The following is a 24414-nucleotide window of genomic DNA, read 5'->3' on the forward strand; positions in this document are numbered from 1 at the left end:
CCATGGAGAGTGTAATCCCAGATTTATTTCTTTGGTGTGTTCTGTGAATGGACATGCTACACATGTGCCACATGGGTAGTGTCCCGTAACCTGAGGTGTACTCCAAAGGGTTGATTGACTGGTGATTTTCGGTGTATATGTGTCAGTATGTACCAGTAAATCTCGTAGACTTGTATTCCTTTTGAATGAGAACATAGGTTTCTCAAACGTTATTGTATTCGATGTCAGGATAGACCATTTTTTGTTTATTATCTTCTTTAGGTCATTAGAAGATGTGTTATATGTTGTAACACATATCAGTTGGTCACAGTGTTTCTTTTCATGGGTCTCTAGCAATGCCTCTCTTGGTTTATTGCGGGCTCTCTTATTAGCTTTATCTATGATCTTTCTCGGGTACAATTTTTGTTTAAGTTTGTTAGTGAGGATGGTCGCTTCCTTTTTGTATGTTTCCAGATCAGTACAATTTCTACGAACCCTTAAAAATTGGCCTACTGGTAGATTCTCTCTTAATGAGCGTGGATGTGCGCTATCGAACCTGAGTAGGCTGTTTTTATCTGTAGCTTTGGTAAACAGAGAGTTCTTGAGGGTACCTTCACTAGCTGTGAAGACTACGTCTAGGAAGGATATTCTTTCTTTATTCATAGTCATTGTGAAATGTAGATGGGGATTTAAACTATTGATCCATTTCTTGAATGTTTCCAGACCAGTGGTATCTCCTTCCCAAATCAGAAAGACGTCGTCAATATATCTATACCAACAAAGTATGTTGGCAGAGAACGGGTTATGTGTCCATATATGTTGGTCTTCAAAGTGTCCCACATATAGACAGGCCAGGCTAGGGGCGAATGTACTGCCCATCGAAGTGCCGTGAGTTTGTAGATATATCTGATTTTCAAACTTAAAAAAGTTTTCAGTGAGTGCTAAATGGATAAGGGTGGTGATCCATTCAATTGGCGCTGCCCATGGCCATTCTTCCTTTCTGAGGATCTCCTCAACCACCCTAATGCTCTCAGTCTGAGGGATGTTTGTATATAGCGCCTCAACGTCAAGGCTGACCAGGATGTTCTCATCTGGATTGTATTGTATCCCATCCAGTCGGTTGAAAAGGTGCTTGGTGTCCTGTACATAAGACTTGATCTTCGTTACAAGGGGTCGTAGAAACCAATCTGTGTACTTGGGTAAGGGTTCAAGAATGGACCCTATCCCAGAGACAATCGGTCTACCCGGCGGTGGTATCTTCCCTTTATGTATTTTCGGGATTGTGTAAAAAAGAGGTATTCTTGGATCCTCCTGATTCAAGAAGTCATGTTCCTTCTTTGTGATCCAATCCTTATCTAGTGCCTCCGCGGTCAACGTGGAGATTGTTGTTTTGATCCGTTGTGTGGGGTCTCGATTAATCTTTTTGTAGTATTTTGTATCTGCCAGCAGGTTCATACATGCAGTTCTGTAGGCATTTGTACTCTGGATAACCGTGGCCCCTCCTTTATCCGCAGGTTTTATTATTAGATCAGTTCTAGACTGAAGGGAGGTTAAGGCTTCTCGTTCCTTCTTGCTCAGATTATTGAATGTGTTTCTCCTGATTTGTAACAATTCTACCTCTTTCGTAACTGCTTCTTCAAAGGCGAGTACCTCTGGAGGCATCATGTTGGTAGGGGGATTGAAGGTTGATCTGCACCGTAGATCCGTGTGTGTTTCGTCCAGATGTGGGTCCTCTTTGTCCCTGAAGAATGTTTTTAAGCGGATCTTCCGGAAGAAGTCCCCCAATTCACAGCGTAATCGGAATTTGTCCAAATGTGACGTGGGTACGAACCCTAGTCCTTTTTCCAGCACTGATTCTTCATCTGTAGTAAGAATAACGTCCGTCAAATTTACCACTAGTCTCTCATGCTGCTCGTTCCTGGTTGTTGGTCCCGGGTGTTGCTCCGTGTGTTCATGGTGCTCCGATCCTCTTCCCATTGTACTCTTTTGTTCCCTCTTCTTCCACGTCTGCCTCTCCTGCCGCCCTGTCCTAAAAAACGGTATGGGTAAACAGTCTAAACCAGTTGAGGCAAAAATTGACCATGAGGCAGTTAACACCCTGAGTTAATCCATAGGCATTAACCTCTTCCATGCTCATGACGTCTCCCAGCCGTCATGAGTCACAATGGGCGTGTGCGGACGACGGCCGGGAGAGTCATAACCACGCCCGAGATCGGAATGTCAGCACTGCGGGAGCGCTGCGGCGGAATTTGCGCCGCAGCGAAGAGGTTAAGAAAGTAACTTCTGCTATCCAGAAATTCAACAAAGGAAAGTACCCGGCCCGATGGCATCGCAATTAATGTATTCAAACCTAATTTGCTACTGTCTGCCCTGTTAGTTACACATGTTTTAGGAGATGCTAGTGAGGGTCCCCTTCCAGAATCCTGGAAGGAATCTATAGTTGTGCCAATCTTTAAGAAAGGCTATAGTGGTAACCAGAGCTGTTACAAGCCAATTTCACTTTAATACTCTACCTCTTAAATATTAGGCCACGTCCTGCTCTCCAGATTGGAGGAGTAGGTTGACGGAAACAATTTTCTATCTCATGTGCTGTTTGGGTTCCATCAAGAAAATGGCACTGTGGAGCAATTCCTAAATCTATCACTTTTAATAGGGACGTGTATTAAAGCCAGCGGAGGTTCCTTACTGTTCGACTCACCGTCCTTGGTTTGTTTCCCCTGACATTTTGTCTTCAGACCTCCTGTTTTTACAGTTTTGACCGACTTTGTTTTTGCTGGCAATAGGAATCTGGGCACTCTACAACTGCAAACCAGTGCAAAATTGCTTGTGCTCTATACTTAAAACATGGTCACATTGGCTTATCCACAATTGCCATATTTAATTTACCTACTAGTCCCCAGTAAAGTGCCCTACATGTGCCCAGGGCCTGTAAATTAAATGTTACTGGTGGGCCTGCAGCACTGATTAATCCACACTCTTGAGTAACCATTTCAACATGCCTCAAGCTTGCCACTGTAGAGCCTGGGAATGCAGTTTCAAACAGCCATGCTGACCTGTCAAGTTAGCCATCTAGTAGTGAAATACTCCTGCATTCATTTTTCACTACTGCGAGCCATATTTCACTACTGCAAGGCCTATTCCTCCCATAGGATAACGTTGGAATTACCTTATTAAATTTTATAAGTGGTCTCCCCCACTTCAAAGGCCCAACTGGGTATAAGTAATGGACCTCTGACACCAGCAGCTCATAACACGTCTGGAACTGAGGGCATTCTACCAAGAAGGATTGGCGTGCTTCTGGGGAAACTGCCACTTCGTTGAACTGCTTTGTTGTGGTGGGCTCCTCCCCTCTTGCCTGGGAGTGAGAAGGAAGGGACCTGCATCTCTACATCCTAGAACCTGAGTATCTCCAAGGGCTTGTTGGCTTGCCTCTTGTTTGTTGAAGTCCCAGGGATATCAAAGATTACTATCTCCAAATTGTAACCAGCATCTGGGCTCTGGGCTCTGTCTGCATTGAGTCTTGCTCTACCAAGTGGTGCCAATCCAGACCTGGGTCCATGGAAGTAAGTTTAAAGTGCTGAATCTGCCATAATCCACTCATTGACCCAGCTGCACTGATAATAATAATCCACATTTGTAAAGCGTGAACAATCACCCGTAAGGGTCTCTAGGCGCTGGGGGCCGTCTGGAAGATTAAGCAAGCTATTGCCCAGAGTCACATGGTGCTGGGCTAATCTGCTGCCGGTGCCGGGGATCGAACCGTGATCCCCATATTCCAGAGTCAGTCGCCCTGGCTGCGGCGCCACACCTCTTCTGTTTTTTGATCAGAAGCAAGACATCATAGTTGTAGTGGGAACCAGATCAACGCATTGAACTTGGAACGCCTGGATCACCTAAAACATGTTTTTGTAAATATATATTATTTTTAAGTATTGTAATTCAAATGTTTTTAGATGTTATATGTTGGAAATGATAATGACAAAAGTTTTTATTTTTGTTGATTTTGTTCTTTATGATTCTGTTGAAGAATGTTAGTAAATATTTAAAAAAATTAAGAACATATTAGTTCATTTTATATATTGTAAATTTTGTGTGAGTATGGAGTAATGATTGTGTACATAACAGTAGCATCTTGCATGAAATGTGTTAGATTGTACTGGAAATTGTAAATTTCACTCTTTAGTGACTATTACCTTCCTCTAATTGGCTTAGATTGGAGTGGGAATAGTACATGCACCCCTATAGTTTCCAAAACGTTATGCAAATTGGTATAATTGGCGTAGGAATAGACTATATGACCATTTTTGTTTCCAACACAATTGCCAAATTGGTTTTATATTGTACTGGAAATACATTTCCCCCTTTTAGTGTCCGAAATCTTCCCTACACTGGTATAGATTGGAGTGGGCATAGTAAATTTCAACCTTTTAGTGTTCAACACCTTCCTCAACTTTGTATCAATTGGAGTGGGAATAGTAAACACCACCCATTTAGTGTCCAACACTTTGGTCAAATTGTTTTCGATTGGAGTGGGTATAGTAAATATCACACATCTAGGGGCCGATTAGCGGTGCTGAGACCGGCCACCAGTGGTGCGGCGGTCCCGCACTGGCAACTACGATGCCACCGCCATGGTGGTGGTGGCATCCGGCACACATTGCATTATGACGGGCGGTGCTGGAAACAGCACCTGCCACAATGCAATATATGCATGTTGCGCATTTGCATGCACAAGGTGGCAGGCATCGTGCGGTGCCTGCCACCTTGTGCATGCAAAAGCAGGGGGGTACCATAGGTACCCCCATTGTGCACCCCCCATCCCCCCAATACCCGGGGACCCGCAAAGGGTCCCCAAAGAAAAAAACGCATGCCTTTCCATGGTGGAGTCTCTGCCATGGAAAGGCACTTCTCCGCCATCATAGTAATATGGATGGCGGTGCCTACAAGGCACCGCCACCATATTGCTGTGCTTTTCCGCCCGATAGGCAATTGGGCGGATTGCCTACAGGCGGTGTTCCCGTCCGCCGTGGTCCCGTCCGCCATATTACTTATATTAGTAATATGGCGGGGGAAGTGGGTGGCGGGCAGTGATTTTTGGTGGGCGGAGCGCTATCCCCATACGGGCGGTGACGATCCACCCACTATACTAATCACCCCCCTAGTGTCCAACACTTTCCTCAAATTTGTCTAAATTTAAGTGGGGATAGTAAATGTCACCCTTTAGTGTCCCACACTTTCTTAAAACTGTTTTTTATTTTGTTTTTAACCATTTGCCAGTATCTCAACAGGTAAGTCATGTATACATCGGATGTTACCTTATTACAATTACTTGTTACTGTCATGCATACAGAGAATACATTTTGGGTCTTCGTCCCCCATTGTTCCCTGCTCTTCCCACCCAATACCCCAGATGTGGCCTGCTTGGGTTGCTTCCCCTTAAGTAGTGAGGTTATCCATCTAAGGTTCATGGTTCCTGCGTGTTGAGGTGCATAAAATCGGATCCACTATTCTCCACCTCCAGACCATAATGTCTCAACCAAGGTTGCCAAACTTTCTTGAATTGTTTAGGGCACCCTCTAGCCTTGTAGGTTGTTTTCTCTGCCCCATATAAAAGTCCATATTTGCTCGCCTTTCTGCCCTACTGGGCAGGTCTTCTCTTCCCCAGTGTCTGGCAATGTCTCATTTGGCCACTATAAGCCCCAGATTAGACAATAGTTGTTGATATCTAGAAATATCTATGTTTGTAGGGATGCCTTAAATAATGTATTTCGGATCTGGGGGTATCTGCGTTTCTAAGATCTTGCTTAGTTCCTGTATTATTTTTGACCAATATCTTTGTACTTGCTGACATTCTCACAGTGTGTGTATATATGTGCCCTGATTGGTTTTGCAGTGTAGACAATTGGGCGTCTCCACCCTGCCCATCGCGTGGAGTCTCACTCGGTCATAATACACTCTATGGAGAATTTTGAATTGTATTAGCCATAGACAGAGCTTAATGGCAACCTCTCTCGGGTGTATCAATGCTTCTTCTCAATCTATATCTTCTAAGGGGGTAGTTTCCTCCCATTTACCTCTCAGAGATACCAGTCTGTCAGGGATGTTGTTTATCAGGGTTTGGAAGTCCAAGAGACTGCTTTGGAGGGTATTTCTTCCTGTGGAAGTCTCCCTTCCAGCGGTGCATATTCAGGGATGTCTGTGATATCAGGCTTTTGTGCCCTCCAAGTGTGTTGTAGTTGTAGGTATTTTTATTGCTGTGTATGAGACACTTGATATTCTGCATGGAGGTCTGAGAATGATTTGATGTCCCCCCTCTTGATTATGTCGCTTAGTGTAGTGATCCCAACTGTGTCCCATCCCCTGAAGCGCCGCAGTTTCTCCAGCTCAGACAGTCGCCTGCCCTCCCACAATGGTGTGCTTTTAGTTAATCTTTTCTCCCATTTCATCTTTCTTTGAGCCCCTTTCCATGCCTCGATTATCTGCTGTGTGGCCATCTGGTCACGTCCTCCCGGAGTTCTGTTAGAATGCGCTTGGTGTTGTGGGTGAGACACTCTACCTCATTCATTGGGATAAATATTCCTAAATATTTAAATCCTTCGTTGGTAATCTGAAGTTGCTTGGGAATTACCTGTGCTTCCATGGTGCCCACAATGGGGTAGAGCCTTGATTTTCTTTAGTTTGTTATATCCTGCTTGTTTACCATATTCCTTCACTAATTGCAAAATCGTGGGGAGTGTATTGTTAGGGTCTGTGACATAGAGTAAAAGATAATCTGCGTATAACGAGGTTTGTTCGACTGCGATGCAGCCCCAACGGTCCTGGAAGCCACCCAACCCTGGATGGGCAATGATCTGGCAGGCCAGAGGCTCCAATACTAATTCAAAGAGCAGGGGGCAGGGGACAGCCCTGCCTGGTCCCTCTCTGGATAGGGAAATCAGCTGATTTCATTCCATTAACCCTGATACTGGATCCAGGGCCTGTGTATAGTAGCTCCACACAGGCCATAAACTCTTGCACAAATTCAAACATCACCAGGGTTTGCCTCATGATCGGCCAGTGGACAGTATCGAAGGCCTTCTCCCAAAGGAGCATCTGCAAGGATGATCTGTCTTTCACAGTGTAGAGACAATTTGCTGGAAGGTGGAGATAATACCTTGGGACATGGACATGAAACCGTACTGATCTCGGGAAAGCCGTGATGTGATCACAGTTAAAAAAAAAAAAAAAAAGTGCCGCTAAAAAAAAATGGAGGGCAGGAATTTGGTTTTGATATTTAATAATGATATTGGGCGGTAGGATTCACACTTATCTGGGGGTTTCCCCAGATTAGGTATGACTACCATTGTAGCTTTGCAAAGATCAGGTAGTAGCGACCTCTATTCTAGAGCTGCAGAAACATGCTAGGGAGGTGGGGGGCCAGCAAGCTCATGTCCTGTTTAAAAAAATGTAGCCGGTAGCCAGTTTGGGCCAGGGGTTTTCCTTGACTTTTGTCAAGTTATGGCCTCTTGTACTTTACTCAGAGTAATGTCTTCCTTGACCCTTGACCCTGTCCCAGGCAGGTTGCTCCCCACGCCACACAGCACCACCTGTTGTGCCCGTGTACCTTGCTCCCTAACCATGCTGCTGCTGCGAGTTCGAGTCCCTCCTCCACCCTCAGGCTACCACCTGCGCCTTACCCTGGTGGCCAGTGGGGAACCATAAGTCTCTGTCAGCCCCCTGTGCCCCCTTATGATTGACTGTCCGCCTTCTGTTTTTTCTTCTGTACCTTCGTTGCCAGTGTAATCTCGTTTTGCCCCCTGTGCCCCTTTTCACTGTCTGCCTTCTGTTTTTTCTTCTGTACCTTTGTTGCCAGTGTAATTTCGTTTTGCCCACTGTGCCCCCTTCTGCTTGATTTTGTTGTATTGTTCTTTTTCCATATTTAGCCTGTATTGTGCCCCGCGTTTTCTGCCCGTCTCCGCTCTCCCTTCCCGCCACTGCATCCCTGCAGCCCGCCCCCCTCATGGCCATTCGTCCTGCTCCCCTCCCAGCTGCTCCTCCCTCCCACCTACCCTTATGGCGGCCATTGCGTGACCACGTAGCGGTCGCACACCGCAGGCACGCTGCTGGCGTGCCAAAAGCTCGCCTAAGGCAAGCCCATCTCCACCCGTCCGCGCCTTTACCACGCCCAGCGCCAGTCCCCTGGTCCCCGAGACCGCCATGACAACCGACGCCACTACCATGCAAGCACCCTCCATGCACACAACACCGGATGATCACACACCTGCTTCCTGGCCGCCCCGAAGCGCACCCAAAGACCCTTCTCCTGCCGGAACTGCAGCTTCACCAGCCTCTGAGCCGCCAAACTGCCCACCGAGAAAGGACGCAACCACCTCAGATGCATCCTACTCAACACCCGCTCTGCATGCAAACACACCGTTGAACTATGGGACCTGATCGACACGTCCACCCCGGACATCGCCTCCCTGACAGAGACCTGGATGAACACCTCCTACGCACCCGTCATTGCCATAGCCATCCTGGAAGGCTACTAGATCACCCACAGGGACCGCACCAACTGAGTAGGAGGTGGAATTGCCATTGTCCTCAAGAACACCCTCAGGGTCTCGACCAGCACCGACGACACCCTCCGCATCACCGAACACCTGCACTTCCAGATCCCCACGGACCCCAACACCACCCTCAGAGGAACGTTCATCTGCAGACGACCCCGGCCTCAGTTCAATGACTCTATCGCCGACTTCGTCAGCACTCCCGCCATGGTCTCCACAGACTACATCCTCCTCTGAGACCTAAACTTCCACCTTGAGAACACCAACGACACCAACTCCACCACCCTGATCCTCGGACTCAGACAGCTCGTCACAATGCCCACCCACTCCACCGGCCACACGCTTGACACCATCTTCTCCGCTATCTCCCACGTCTCTTTCAGTCACACCAATGAACTCCACTGGACTGACCATCGCTGCATCCACTTCACCTTCCGGAAACGCCCCACGCACCACAGCACTCAACAGATCCCCCACCGCAGCTGGAGCAAAGTCACAGATGTCCAGCTTAACACCACCCTCGCCTGGAGCCCACCCACTGACCCTACCGACACCGCCGCCCGCGACCTCAGGCGATGGATCGATGACTGTACCAACACTCTCGCCCCGATCAGGAAACACTCCAACAGACACACCGACAAGAAAGCCAGCTGGATTACCGCGGACCTCCAGGCCTCCAATCAAACCTGCCGGAAACTAGAGAAGAAATGACACCGCAAACAGACACTGGACAGCCATGAGGCCCACAAGAACGTCATCCGCAGACACCATCACCTCATCAGAACTGCCAAAAGGGCCTCCTTCAAGAACCGCCTAGACAACAACGCACACAACAGCAAAGAGCTCTTCAATATTGTGAAGAAACTCTCCAAACCCAGCTCCAACAACATCCCACCATCACAAGACCTGTGCGACTCCCTTGCCACCTTCTTCCACTGCAAGATCGCAGACATCCACGACAGCTTCAATAACCTGACCGCCTTGAAAGCCAATGACACCTCGGACCCCCCGGCCACCATCCGCATCGACCCCATGCTCACCTGGTCCAACGTGAACGATGACAACACCATCAAAATCATGAACACCATCCACTCCGGCTCTCAGTCAGACCCGTGCCTGCACCACATCCTCAACAAAGCTAGCACCACCATTGCACCCCACCTCCGCAAAGTCATCAACATCTCCTTTGAGACCGTGACCTTCCCGGAGAGCTGGAAGCGAGCAGAGATCAATGCCTTACTCAAGAAACCCAAGGCGGGTCCGAGAGACCTCAAGAACTTCTGGCCCATCTCCTTGCTCCCGTTCCTGGCGAAGGTCATCGAGAAGATCGTCAACAGACAACTGACCCGCTACCTCGAGGAGAACAACATCCTGGACCCATCCCAGTCTGGGTTCCGCAGCAACCACAGTACCAAAACTGCCCTCATCGCTGCCACCTATGACATCAGGACCCTACTGGACAATGGTGAAACCGTGGCCCTCATCCTCCTGGACCCCTCAGCCACCTAAGACACGGTCTGCCACCGCACCCTACGCACACACCTCCACAACGCAGGGATCCGAGACAAGGCTCTGGAATGGACCACCTCCTTCCTCTCCGGAAGAACCCAGAGCGCCCGCCTCCCCAATTCTGTTCCGAAGCCTCCGAGATCATCTGCAGCGTACCCCAAGGATCATCCCTCAGCCTGACAGTGTTAAACATCTACATGACACCGCTCGCCCAAGTCGCCCGACTGCACTACCTCAACATCATCTCCTATGCCAACAAAACCCAGCTGATTCTTTCCCTCACCAAGGACCCCCTTACCGCCAAAGCCAACCTCCATGAAGGAATAAAGGCCGTCGCCGAGTGGATGAAAAAGAGCCGACTGCAGCTGAACTCGGACAGGACGGAGTTCCACATCCTTGGCTCCACCCCGTCAGCCTGGGACAACTCCTGGTGGCCAACCACACTGGGAGCAGCACCGACACCCACCGACCAGTCACGCAACTGGGGGGTCATCCATGACTCCACACTCCCCATGACCAAGCAGGTCAATGCCATCCTCCTGCTTCAACACCCTACGCATGCTCTGCAAGATCTACAGGTGGATCCCCACCAAAACAAGAAGAACGGTCACCCAGGCCCTCATCAGTAGCAGGCTGGACTACGGAAACGCCCTCTATGCGGGAGCCTCGGCCAAACTCCTGAAACGGCTGCAACGTATACAGAACACCTCTGCACGCCTCATCCTCGACATCCCTCACCACAGCCACATCTCACCCCGTCTGAGAGACCTGCACTGGCTCCCGGTCAACAAGAGGATAACCTTAAAGTTCCTCACCCACGCACACAAAGCACTCCACAACACCAGACTGGCATACCTCAACAGACGGCTCACCTTCTACACCCTGAAACGCCAGCTCCGCTCCACCAACCTCATCCTCGCCATCGTCCCCCGCATCCGAAGAGCGACCACCGGTGGTAGATCATTCTCCTACCTCTCCGCCAAGATCTGGAACACCCTCCCCATTCTCCTACAGCAGACCCAGGACCTATTGACCTTCAGGAGGCTACTCAAGACCCGGCTGTTCGAGCAGTAGCAGCACCTCCCCCCCCCAGCACCTTGAGACCCTCACGGGTGAGTAGTGTGCTTTACAAATGTGCTGATTGATTGATTGAGTACTCCCTATTCTCCTGCTGTAAAAGTATCGATGTTGCTAAGATATTGTGCTATCTGTGTATCATTCACTAGGGGTCGAAACTCATATAATTCCATATAATATCATGCGAATGCCTTCGCAATGTCCCAAGCTCCTGGATCTGTGGGACCCAGTTTGCTTTTCTCTCCCTTCTGCCCAGTCAGGCTAGGAGTCTCACTGCTCTGTCTCCCACTTCGTAACGCCTGTGGTGTGAAGCTTGGGTTTCATACTGGACTTCCAGGTCCGTCAAGGCGCAGAGCTCTCTGCGTGTGTCTTCTTACTGCCGTATTAGGGTAGCCTCATTGCTTGGAGTAAAACATCTATCCATTTCTAAGAGTTTATTTTCTAGGATTTTAATTTGACGAGTCTACTCCCTATGCTTTCGCGCTATTGCATCTTGCACCCTGCCTTGGAAGACCACCTTGTAGGCCTCCCAGAGAGTTCCGTCTGACATCTCTGAGCCCTTATTTTCGTGGAAGAATAACTCAGATTCTGTACAGATTACTTCCGCTATCGATTTTTTCCTGGAGTTCCCAGGTATTTAATCTCCAGTCCACATGCTGTCTATTCTCTTCACATCCTACTGTCAACCACAGTGGTGAATGGTCTGAGACCCCCCTTGCAAGATATTCCACCCTGTCTACCTTTCGTATCTCTCACACTAGTGCCAGGAAATAGTCAAGCCTTGAAAAGACTATGTGCCCCAGAGAAATAAGAATGGGCGCAATCCATAGGATACTGTCCTCACCATAGGTCAATCAACCCTATTGTCTTTGCAAAGTCGGCTAGTGTTGTGGGGACCCTAACTCCAGTTGCCACGTGAGTCCTGTCTAGGTGCCGGTCCATCACATCATTAAAGTCACCTCCAAAAGTTTGGCAAGTGCATCTAAGGATTGCGATTGCAGTCATGGCGGGCATAGATGCTAATTAGTGTAAGCTGATAGGTCCCCTATGCAGTGACAAAAGTCCCATTGGGGTCCGTCCAAGTTTTTGATGTGTGACATGGAGGGGATTTCCTAATAAGTATGGCTACTCCTCGCACCCCCTGGGAAAATCCGTCATGAGCCAGTGTTTTGTATGTCCCTTTCCCTATGCAGGCGCAGTGTGTGCCTTTCAAATGGGTTTCTTGTAAAAAACTATGTCTGGCTTGAGCCTCTTGATGTATTTTGTGACTAGTCCCCTCCTAATCTTGCTTCCCAGCCCGTTGACGTTCCACGTCAGTGCCGGGTATGGAGTGCCTCTATTTGTATGCTTGGATTTTTGCCTGCATCTGTGTGCCCGGGCCAACCTAACCCCGGGCCTCTCTCCATATGTCTCGCTTTGTTAAAGTCTACTTCCCTGTTGCTAGCAATATAAGAAACACATCTAACAACTAAACTGCACATTTCTTGAGCCTCTACCCCCACCCCTCCACCCCACTCTCTCCCCCTTCCTTTGCCCATCCCCCTTACTGTCAGCATGACAACTCGGCATAAGCACGGCTTGAGAAGTCTGTAGACCCACCCTTCCCCTAAACCCTCTCAACGTTAATCACTTTAACAAAGGATATAGTCTTAGAGTGAGTTACTCTGCTCAGCAACACGGAGCCCGGTGCTTGCTGTTCCAAACAATATTCAGTTCAAACAAGGATATAGTCTAGTAGTAGTTTGTTTTGCTCAGTGGTACTAAGCTCCCCAGTTCCTGTGCAGGGGTTTTCTCACCGCTCCGCCACCCGGCTTCCCTATAGCCTGTATTACCTCCTTCCTTGCCATTCTTTTCTTGCTGCTGAAGTGTGTGTTCCGGTTGACTTGTCTCGGCATCTTGATTTTCCATATTGTTAATGTTCCTTAGAAGTGTGTGTTCGCTTTCCGAGTCTGTTTGGAACTCTATGTCCGAGGGCTCAGTGTTAACAATTTCTTGTTCCTTTGTAGGTGTCTTCCTATTATGGGCTGTCACTTCATCAGTCTGATTCCATCTATTGTTTTGTCCCCCAGGGGTTCTTCTTAGTGGGGTCTCTGTTCGCCTTCTTTGTCCTTTTGAGAGCGGGCGCCTCTTATTTACTCTCTACGGTTTTGGGTCTGACTGTGGCAGTGCATCTCTGGTCTGCGAGCCACTAGCTCTCATCATACGTCTCAGTGTGGGACGCTCCTCTACCTGGACCCACGCCTCCTCAGAGGTTTGGAAAAATTGGCTGGTACCCTGAAAATGACCTTCAGTTTGGCTGGAAAAAGGAGCATGTACTTGACCTGCATGGCTCTCAGTTTCATCTTCACTGAGTCAAATGTCCTCCACATCTTTTGAACCTCTCTCGAATAGTCTGGGAATATCATTATCTTACTGTTGTCATGCATAAGTTCCCATATTCCTCACGCATCTCTTATAATTACGTCTTGGTCTTAGTAGTTTAGAAACCTCACAATCAGTGGCTGCGGGGGGTGGGGCTGGGGGTCAGCCACATGCCAGGCATCCTGTGGGTCGTTCAATGATGAAGCAGGGAGAGAATCCCATCTTGGGCAGAGAATCGCGCAGCCACAATGTTAGGAAGGTCACTGGATCTTTGCCCTCCGCTCCCTCCGGGAACCCGGTAAAGAACAGGTTGTTCCTTCGTGCCCTGTTTTCCGCATTGCCTACCTTCCAGGTCACCTCACGCATCACTGCCTGCAGGGGGCTGACATCCGATTTAATTTGTGTGTTGTGTCCTCCACTTCAGAAATGTGGGTCTCCGACCTGGGTTTACCCTCTCTTCCATGTTACACATGTCTTGGCACAAGAGGGATACCTCTGATCCTATTTCTGCAATTTTTACCTTCTATTGCTTCGTGAGAGGCCTGGATTGCCTGAAGAATGGTGTATTATCTTGTGGCCATGAGGGACCCTCCCCCGATGATTGGGAAGTAGATTTGTGTATTTATCCATTTTACCTTGCTTTTGGGTCTTCTGTTCTTTGTCTCTGACCATTATTACCTCTGGGGATAGTTATGTTTCCCAGGGGGGGCATGTAGTTTTGTTTATGGGGAATGCGTGAGTTGAGGGATGCAGGCAGCCACCGTGCCAATTCACTTATCTTTGATCCAGAAAAGGATTTGCCCCTTATGTTGAGGTGTTTCCCCTCTCCCCTGTCACTGGCCAGTGGATTTGTACTCTCCATGCTGCTCACTTACTGTCTCTGGCCATATCGTTACATATCAGGGTGACCCTGGGGCACCGTGGCCTGCCTAGTAGTGTGTACTAGTCTTCCAGGGATCACTGTCTTTCCAAGTTTCTTAGGCACCATTTTACACGTTTCTGACCGCCTCTTTTAGGACTTCAGACCACTAGCCTCGCCAATCTCACACACCACTGTTCTTGTTTCCTCTCCACCAGGTCTCTCAGTTTTCCCCAGTGGGCCCAGTAACCCGCTTAGGCCTGCGGCGGTTGCTTATCCCCAGGGTCCTCGATCTTTGACTCTCTTGTGCACCTCCCACCCTCTCTCAGCTCCTATGTGCCCTCCCTGACTGAGGGTAGAGGAACTTTTTCACCACTCCCTGCACCTCGAGGTCTGGAAACCTCAAAATCGGCTAGCCTGTAGCCGCCTTGTCAGTCCTTCTTTCCGTGAGTGGGGTCTCACACCGCTGGCCACAACTCTTCAGGCCCGATGTTCTTTGTTGGGCATCAATGGCCCACCGCTATGCCCTCTCAATCCTCTTCCTCCCTGGGCTTTCTCCTCCTGTTGCCATAGGCTATGTGCACTGGCAAATTTTTAAAGTCCCCTGCTCTCTTTTGGGTTCTTAGTCACCCACGGGTTCACGATTCTTCCAGGCCCCCCCCACAGGGGAAGGCTCCCCACCTTGCGCCAGTCTCTAAGACGGAAGAACAGACCAGCAAAGGCAGCGAGGTCCCATCTCTGTAGCGCTCCTCCTGCTCGCGTCTTTGGCCTGGCCCTGCTCTCATCACTGGGGCAGTCCTGGTGTTCAGCCACAGCCGCCAGCTTAATAACAGCCCCCGCATTGGCCCCTGCATGGTCCTAACCCACCAACAGTGGAGAACCCTCACCAGGCCCACACTGCACAGCATCCCTCACTCTCTTACTCCCATGCGCAGTCCCTCTCACCTGCAAATGGACTCGGGCCTCTTCTTGTCCTATACTCCGCCTAGGACGCGGACCCATGCATTACCTCACCAGCCACCGTCTGGTTAAGTCTCAGGGCCCCTCAAGCTCCGGTAGTGCAGCAGAAGCTCCGTTGTTGCTGTGTGTCTCTGTTGCTGGAACCCACTTCTCATTCAGTGCACTCCATCCGCCATGTTGTGTAGGGCACTCCGGACCTCTGTTTCTGCTTTTTTGGGCCGTTTAATGTTTCTCAATACGGTGAGGACCTCCTTTGAAGCTGACACCCGTCTCCACGGACTGTTGCCTTCACCAATTTCTCGTCTATGGCACAAGGAAGGTCGGTATTTTTAACAGTATATCAATTGGGCTGCCGGATCTCCGGCAGATGTGACTAGCTGGCCATGTTGCCCCCCACACTTTCTTAAAAATGATTTATGTTGTAGCAAGATAATTTAATTTTATAATTTTAGTTTATCTAATTAGTATTGTTCGGGTTTAGAAATATAATAAAAAATGTGTATGTTTGTAATAAATAATATTACAGGCTTCCCATACAGTAAACACAGATGCAAAGGGGAAATTCCTGTGCATGGCGGCCTGATCAGGGACAGTTTAAACACTGTACCCTGATTGATTGAGCACACTTTGCCTGTTTTAGGATGGATTGCTTGGCCAGCCTCAGCTGTTTCAAGTAAAGAGCTTCCATCCCACCTGGATTATATGATTCTAGGTCTGGCTTTTGTAAAGTCCATCCAGCAGTGCAAAGGCCATGCACCCTCGCAGCTTATGCCCCCCATAATGGTCTGACCAGAGCGCATGAGATCAGGTTACCCTAATCCTGTATTGCCGCCTGGTGGTCTGGGCCCCACAGACCTGTTCATTGCCCTTCTCAACCCAGCACATTTTCACAGCAGCTCAGAACAACTGTTTTGTGGGGTGCCCGGTCACCCAGGACAGCACAGCAGTGTCTTGATCAGACTGCGTTTTGGCCTACCCCTCCCATCCATTGTTGCAGAGAAGTGTGGACCCGCTGGTGCCAGTGTGACTAACCTATCCCCCCACTCCTGCAGACAAGCTGATTATTTAATAGCATGCTCCCAATGACTGTGAATGTCAGGCCACAACAGGCAGGCAGCAGCTGCTCCTATCTAGCATAAGAGGCTGCCTGGTTTATCCTTCCAGTAGCATATTACGCCAAAGATTTAGCCATGCATATATAAGTATGCAAGGCTGCTACAGTGAAACTATGAATGGCTCAATAAATCAGTTATAGTTCATTTGATCCCTTCAAGTATTACTTGAATAACTGTGGTAATTCTAGAACTAATACATGCTGATGAACACTGACCTACAAGGACGCTTAGATACCTGGACCAACCAAAGATCACCCGGCTACTTTGGTGACTCTAGATAACCTTAGGCCAATTAAAATCTCTGTGAAGGTAATGATACATTCGTATGTCTGCTCTATCAACTTTTTCGTTCAACATTGTGCCTACCATGGGGTATCAGGGAATCAGGATTCAATTTTTGGGATGAAACCTGAGAAATGGCTACCACATCCAAGGAAGGTTGCAAGTGAGCAAATTACCCACTCTTGTTTTGGGTAGTGATGAAAAATAACAATACAGGGCTCTTTTGCAGGACTGTATTTGGAGTGAGTACACTTTAAATTATTCAACAAGGATCCATTGAAGGGCAAATTTGGTGCCAAGTAGCATTGATATTTCCAGGTCTAATAGCGTATATTAAAGATGATCCCGTTATAAAACTCATTGTTGGATCTTATGGTGAGCTACTGCTTGTCCCAACCCCTGGCTCTTGGTGAACTCTTGATGCTCTTGACTGAGTGTCCTGGGGGTTAGAAGCACATACTTTGAAACATTAAAGTGTGCAAAGCAGGCCAGTTTCCTGAATTCCTCAACTAGGAATAATGAATAGTACTATGGCACACGTTTTTCGAACTGGGGACATCATTAAGAGGGGGAGCCTGGGACATTTCCTATTGTGCCACTAGTGCCAGGACATCTAGTGCTTCATTCTGTTAATTTTCCTGGGTGAGGAACCTCACTGAACAAGATCCCTGCTGCAGAGGATAGTGTCCGGTCCTTGCAACCTATGCTGGGTTTTATGATCAGATAAGGAATGCTCAAATTGCTTTGACTAAAAGTAGGTGTAGCAAAAGTTATAAACTATAAACATCTGGTCAACAGTTTGTCCTTAAATTGTTTTATATATCAAGCCAATAATAGTACTAATACATTCAGATAAATGTAGGCCTGAATATATAATTATTTCACTCACCACAGCTCTGTAAGTGAAGCTGATGTGCTTCATTACGTGAAAGGGAGAGAGAGCAAAGACATATTTTCAAAACAATTACCCAGTTCTGCTTTCTTTCAGTGCTGGTACATTTCGCTTTGCCATGTGCTAATACAGGCATCCTTGTACCATAGTGGAAGGGTGCATGTATTATTTTTAGGATAGTTTTTGTGCGGGAAGAGGTACATTCCTGCACAAAAAATATTCTTGGAACCTTTTGATCTTTGAATGTGTGCTGCAGCCTCAGCCAGGTGCACCTTTTTGGTTCAAGCTCTTTAGTGAGACATGGTGGAATTTGAGTGTGGAGGGGTTACTGGACTGAAGAAGGTAGCTGTGTTCCCTGCAATCACAGTGGTGTTTCTGCTGGAAAAAAAATACCTGGGCACTTCTGCCTGAGCAAGTGTGGAAAGGAGGGCTCTTGCAGCAATGCTGAGCTTCCCTGAGTGGGGTGTGTCAAAAATGGAGTTTCTGGTTGGTACAGGTATACACCCTATCCATGCAGGAAGTGCAATCCTGGTCAGGATAAGCTACATATTTATTAAAAGTTAACCTGTGCTTATCTAAAGAGGCCATCTGTAAGGTATTTGAGCAACACACACATTAAAACAATTAATACACCACAAAAAGACTCCACACAGAGTTAGAAAAATAGACAGTACTTTTATGAATATACTAAGACCAAAGGAACAACAATCCTATAAGTAGAATGGGAGTTACGAATTTTTAATGTATAAATGAAAATATAGTGATTAGAGTCACAGAGCACAAACTGGCTCCTGCTTGACCAGAGCAAATCCAAATGTTCAGGGTGACCCTTATGGATTGCATGTCAGATTCAGGGACCAGCCTTGGCCCGCTGAAAACTGTATCCTTGGAGGGGGCTGCGTCATCGTCCTTGATGAGATGCAAGGAGCAGTGAGGTGATGCGTAATCACCAATCCTAGGAATTTGGATGTGATTTGTCGTCTTTGAACCACACACTTGGGGAAAGCTTCATCGTCATACAGCAATAAATATCACGCTGCATCGTCAACGAACCATGCACTCAGGGTAGCTTCAGCATCGAGACGTTGAAGATTGGAGCAGCAGTCTAGCAGAGTGGCAGTACTTGTAGAAGCACAGCAGTGTTTCCTCCTGGAAGACTTCTTCACAGGTCCAGTTGTGTCTTGTTTAGAGGGTCAAAGATGCAGTACTTATATCCAACTGTGCCTTTGAATTGGTCCATTCTTCCCAGCCCTGGCTCCAGACTATCAGTAGGGGGTAATCAGCCCTTTGTGTGGGGACAGGGCACTGCCTATTCCGGTGTAAGTGTCATGCCATCTCTTCCTTCCTCCCCAGGAAGAGCCATTGGAATGCAGAAGAGCATTCAGACACACCTAACCTTACTGCGTTTGTGGCTGTGTAGAAGAAATGCACAACGTGAAGCTATCACCCACCTCAGATGTGTATTGGAGACAGGCTGCAGGCACACAGTAATAAGCGCAGAGAAATGTCCACTTACTAAAAGTAGCATTTCTAAAATAGTAATGTTAAATTAAACTTTACCAGTAACGAGGATTCATCCCACAGATACAGAACATTGTACAGCTACCCCATTCTAATCGGAAATGACAGCTTAAAGGTGTATTAAGGAATTCCCAATTTTTTTTAACTCATGAGAGGAGTAGGTCTCATAGTATTGAAAAATGAATTCAAGTGTTTTTCACAACTAGTGCTTGCAAAACCTAGAAGTACATGTACTACATTTTAACCTTTATAGTAATGTGCAGTATGGGTTCCACAGGGCCTACCTTAGGGGTGACATATGTGTAATTAAAGTAGAGTTTAGGGCTTGTCAAATGGTTTTCAATTCCAAGTTAAAGGGGCAGTAAAACTGCACACACAGGGTCTGCAGTGGCACAATCAGTGCTACAGGCCCACTAGTGGCATTTAATTTCCATGCCCTGGGTATATGGTTTGCCACTTTACAAGGTACTCACAAGTAAATTAAATATGCCAATTGTGTATATGTTACAGTCAAAGTGTGAAATCCTGCATTCTATAGAATGCCTAGGTAATGTATAGAATGCCTGAAAATTCCTGAAAATCGAAAGTCAAAGTATGAAATGATTGATATTTTATACATTGCCTAGGCATTGTATACTTTGCTGGATTGTCTGCCGGCAAAGTATACAATATGCCTAATCCCGCCATTTTATTCCCGCCCGGCAATGTGTGAAATCCAGCATTCTATAGAATGGCTAGGTAATGTATAGAATGCCTGAAAATCGAACGTCAAAGTATGAAATGATTGATATTTTATACATTGCCTAGGCATTTTATACTTTGCCGGATTGTCTGCCGGCAAAGTATATAATAGGCCTAATCCCAGAGACAGCACAAGTTATCAGCAAGCGAGGGGCAGAGACAGCATAAGTTATCAGCAAGCTAGGGGCAGAGACAGCACAAGTTGCCAGCAAGCGAGGGGCAGAGACAGCACAAGTAACCAGGCAAAGAGCAGGTGGCAGCCGTGCAGTGGTGTGGGGAGCGACCTGCCTGCAAGCAGGGTCAGAGGTCCTGTATAGCATCTGGCTGAGGTTCCACAGACGCTCTGCCGTCATCCTTTCCCGTGGTTCTTGTATCACCATGTCGGAAGGGAGTGTAGTGCCAAGACAGGAATCACGCCATACGGACATGCAACGACGGTTCTACGATGAATTATCTCAAGTAAGAGCCAATGCTGCTAAAACTGTGTTTTCCTAACCGAAACCAGTTACCAAAAGTTGGTGGACGATGTGAAAAAGGCTAAGACGACCATTAAGAAGGAACCACGGGACTATTGGCTGGTGAAACACTATGACGTAATGATGGTCGAGAATACGACTAAGTTGATCTATCCTGTTAAAGAAGGTACGAGTGCTATTCAGTTTTACGTCGCGGACTCCGAGTTATTTGACATACTCTATAAGGCCCATTTGGCTATTGGTCATGGAGGACGGGACAGGATGTTGAAAGAACTTTCACCCAAGTATAAGAACATTACCCGTCATGATGTTGAGCTGTACATTCACCTTTTGTGAACCTTGCCAGAAGAAGCAAAAAGGTATTAAAAAGGTGTTGTGGTCAAGCCAATGTTTTTTTCTGAATTCAACTCCCGTTGTCAGGTCGATCTCATCAATTTTCAGTCCCATCCTGACAGGGAGTACACGTTTATAATGGTGTACCAAGATCATCTCACTAAGTTTGTAGTTCTCAGGGCTCTGAAATCAAAGAGAGCGGAAGAAGTAGCCTACAAGCTTCTCGACATATTTACGTTGCTTGGTGCTCCACCGATTCTACAGTCCGATAACGGCAGGGAATTTGCAAACAATGTGGTAAGCAGCCTAAAGGAGTATTGGCCCACCTTGAAGATCGTCCATGGTAAGCCGCGCCACTCACAAAGTCAGGGGAGCGTCGAAAGAGCTAATCAGGACATTGAACATATGCTGTGTGCTTGGATGCGAGATGAAAAATCTAGCTGCTGGAGTGAGGGATTGCGGTTCGTCCAATTTATGAAGAACACTTTTCATTCTGGGATTAAGAGGTCACCATACGAAGCTCTGTTCAGCTGCAAAGCTAGAGTAGGTCTCTCGACGTCGTCCCTGCCTGACGACATTTTACAAGACGTAGAGACTGAGGAAGAGCTCGAAAAAATAATAGAGAGCGTACAAACACAACAGCAGGAAGAAAGATGAGATGAATCAATGCAAGAAGCACAGCTCCCTGCAGAAGACATAGATGAGAATGCAATTCATGATGGAGGAAACCAAAACAGTGATGAAGCCATGGTTATCGAAGAGCCTTCCATTTCCGTGGTTACCGAAAATCCTTCTTCTTCCGCTATCTGTTGCGTCTGCTTAAAAGAAACCAGCGGTGCTCATACATGTCGAAAGTGTGGCCGAAATGTTCATGCCATCTGTGGACATTCTCCTAAAGACGATGACGGTGACGAAATTGAAGGTTATGGGGTTAGCATTTTGTGCAATGTTTGCTTCAAAATTGAGAAAGTTATCCAAAGTAAAATGGAATCGAAATCGAACCTTGAGATTCAGGCCAAAAAAATGAAAAGGGATTCTGACAAAAAAAATCCTCCTGTGCCTTTGGGTACCACTGTGGGAGTTCCGATTCCCGACGTCGACAAAGGGCGGGGTGACTCACGCAATCTCTTGGCAGTTGTTATGAATGTGACGGAAGATGGCTTTTACCGACTTGGAACTGCACAAGGAATCTTGAAGCAACTCTACGCCAGATCACAATTCACCGTATGTCCAAAGAACTTAATGAGAATTGAAGACGTTCCTGACCACGAAATACCTCTCCGATCGGCTAAGGATTCATCAGGTGTATGTGCAAGACGAAATGCCAAAATATGAGGTGCCTTTGTGTGAAAAAGAAAATTAAGTGCAATTCAAAATGTCACTCTAGCCTTCCCTGCTACAACAAGTAGGTCATGCCAGTTCTGCTTTGTGTTTAACCGGTAACAATATTCTGTTTGCATTCTTCTTTAAGTCGTGAAATGTATGTACAAGATCAAAGTGCCAAAATAGAAGGTGTTTTTGTGCTGCAACAAGTAGGTCATGCCAGTTCTGCTTTGTGTTTTATCGGTAACAATATTCTGTTCGCATTCTTCTTTAAGTCGTGAAATGTATGTACAAGATCAAAGTGTCAAAATATAAGGTGTTTTTGTGTGTAGAATAAAAGTGAGTACAATTCCACGTGTACCCCGCCCTTTCTTAGTGTAACAAGTACTTCAATCTCAGTTCTGCTTTCATTGTTTTCCAGTAAGAATATCCTGTGCTTTATTTCGTAGTTTTGTTCTGTCAGCTTCAAATGCGTATTAATTAATAAAGGCTTCTCATCTTGTGCCCTTTTAACAGTTTGCGTAAATGGTACTGGTCATTCTGTATAATGCCTAGGAATCTCATCTTGTGCCCTTTTAACACTTTGCGTAAATGGTACTGGTCATTCAGTATAATGCCTAGGAATTGTATAGAATGCCTAGGAAAAGTATGTAACATTTTCACCAAAAACTTATATTTCCTAGTTTGCCTCTAGACTAAACCATCAGGCATTCTATACATTACCTAGGCATTCTATACAATACCGGGATTTCACACTTTGCTGAATGCCTAGGAATCTCATCTTGTGGCCTTTTAACACTTTGCATAAATGGTACTGGTCATTCTGTATAATGCCTAGGAATTGTATAGAATGCCTAGGAAAAGTATGTAACATTTTCACAAAAAACTTAAATTTCATGGTTTGCCGAAAACCATCAGACATTCTATACATTACCTAGGCATTCTATACAATACCGGGATATCACACTTTGACTTTAACATATACACCAATGTTACCATGTTTAGAGGAGAAGAACATGCACTTCAGCACTAGTCAGCAATGGTACAGTTCTCAGCATCCTAAGGACAACTGAAAGATTCAGCAAAAAGAGGAGGTAAGCAGTAAACTGGTTTGGGGGAAGACCAACCTAAGGATGACAGGTCTAGCAGAGTTAATTACTTAGGATATGGGCTGAGAAAGTCCACGTTGAGACATCATTTTAAATTTATGATCACCATGGCAGGTAATCAGGTGATGCTCTGCGTCACTAACAGTAGGTGTAGTTCATAGCAACCGGTTTTGACTGTTTATTTATGTGCACAACAGTACTAGCATTTTGGGGTGATTTCTGGGCAGTCAGCAATCATGATTATGTGTATATATATTTAGCACATAGACAACTAGAAGATAGTCTGCTTACTACCTCTGCAGCTCCTTGTAGCATCCCAGGTGGTCCGGGGTTGCTATAAATGTGACTAATGCATGTTTTTAATCCAGTGATACATACACCAGCACGAAACTGCGTTAGTCTAACCCCTGATGCTTGGTACTTGGCAGGGCAGGCTTCCTTCTATTCTATGCATTCGAAGTTTGGTGGGAATGAGCATCCCTTGTACTCCTTCTATGGCAATGTTCTCTGTAGTTCTAGGTGGGTATCTGAAGTGGCCCTCTCGTAGTGGTGTACCCTGAGACGTTGCTGTCTTAGTCATGTCATCCCCTATGTTTGAGGTACCTCGCAGCTGCAGAGACCCGCTTCTAGGACAACGTCACAAGAGTAGTTAATCGCAGAGCTCTAAAGCATCATCACTGTCTTCCCTGTGCTGGGTAAGACTTCCTTTGGCAGCCATTTCTGAATGATTTCTCGTAAAACAAAAGAAAAACCATTCCAAGATGAGTGGTGCAAATGCACGGTCACACACAGCTACAGGGGGCAGACAGGTATTGGGGGCTTTTTAATTATGTAAAAAGTGGGGACAAAAGAGGGGGAAGCATGGAGAAATGCGCAGAGGAAGAGAGAATAGTTCTCCATGCACTTCATTTAAGGTTATGACAGTAGTGGAGGGATACAACTCAAGACACAATGAGACCAAAAAGCTCCATGTGTTGGACAAACACAAGAATAGGGAGTAAAGCCTTCATAGAAAGAGGGTGCATGCCCCTTTTACACATGCTTAAATCTCATGCTGAACGCTTTAAGAAGACACTGCTGGTGGTTATCAACTGGTCTACAGCCAGATGCCCTTTAGTTACTGAGTATCGAATAAGTAACAACAATTTGCCTCTAATTTTCTACACTTGTTTCAGACTCTAGTGGTGCTGGTTTCTCTGAGATTTGCAGACCTCCATATTTGTACTTAGGGTAAGTTTTTGGAACAGATTAAATTAATAAAGCTCATTACTCAAAATAGCAATGTCATTACTGTTATATGGAGTAACATGCACCTCGTGATAAAATAT

At 46.7% G+C, this 24414-nt stretch overlaps 1 protein-coding gene across 5 annotated transcripts in view; it reads left to right on the forward strand.

Annotated features, from left to right (window-relative positions):
• Positions 1–24414, forward strand: part of LOC146809180 (uncharacterized) — a 337838-nt gene that overhangs the window by 285746 nt on the left and 27678 nt on the right. For 2 of the 5 annotated variants that reach the window (XM_085615976.1, XM_085615981.1), the window contains one exon: positions 24262–24316. The exons of the other annotated variants lie outside the window; for them this stretch is intronic. In XM_085615976.1, coding sequence (XP_085472102.1) covers positions 24262–24268 — 7 coding nt within the window. In that variant the 3' untranslated portion in view covers positions 24269–24316. The remainder of the gene's footprint in view (positions 1–24261; positions 24317–24414) is intronic. 5 annotated transcript variants of the gene reach the window in all.

Source organism: Triturus cristatus, chromosome 7 (genome assembly GCF_964204655.1).
Source record: "Triturus cristatus chromosome 7, aTriCri1.1, whole genome shotgun sequence".
Taxonomy (NCBI): Eukaryota; Metazoa; Chordata; class Amphibia; order Caudata; family Salamandridae; genus Triturus; species Triturus cristatus.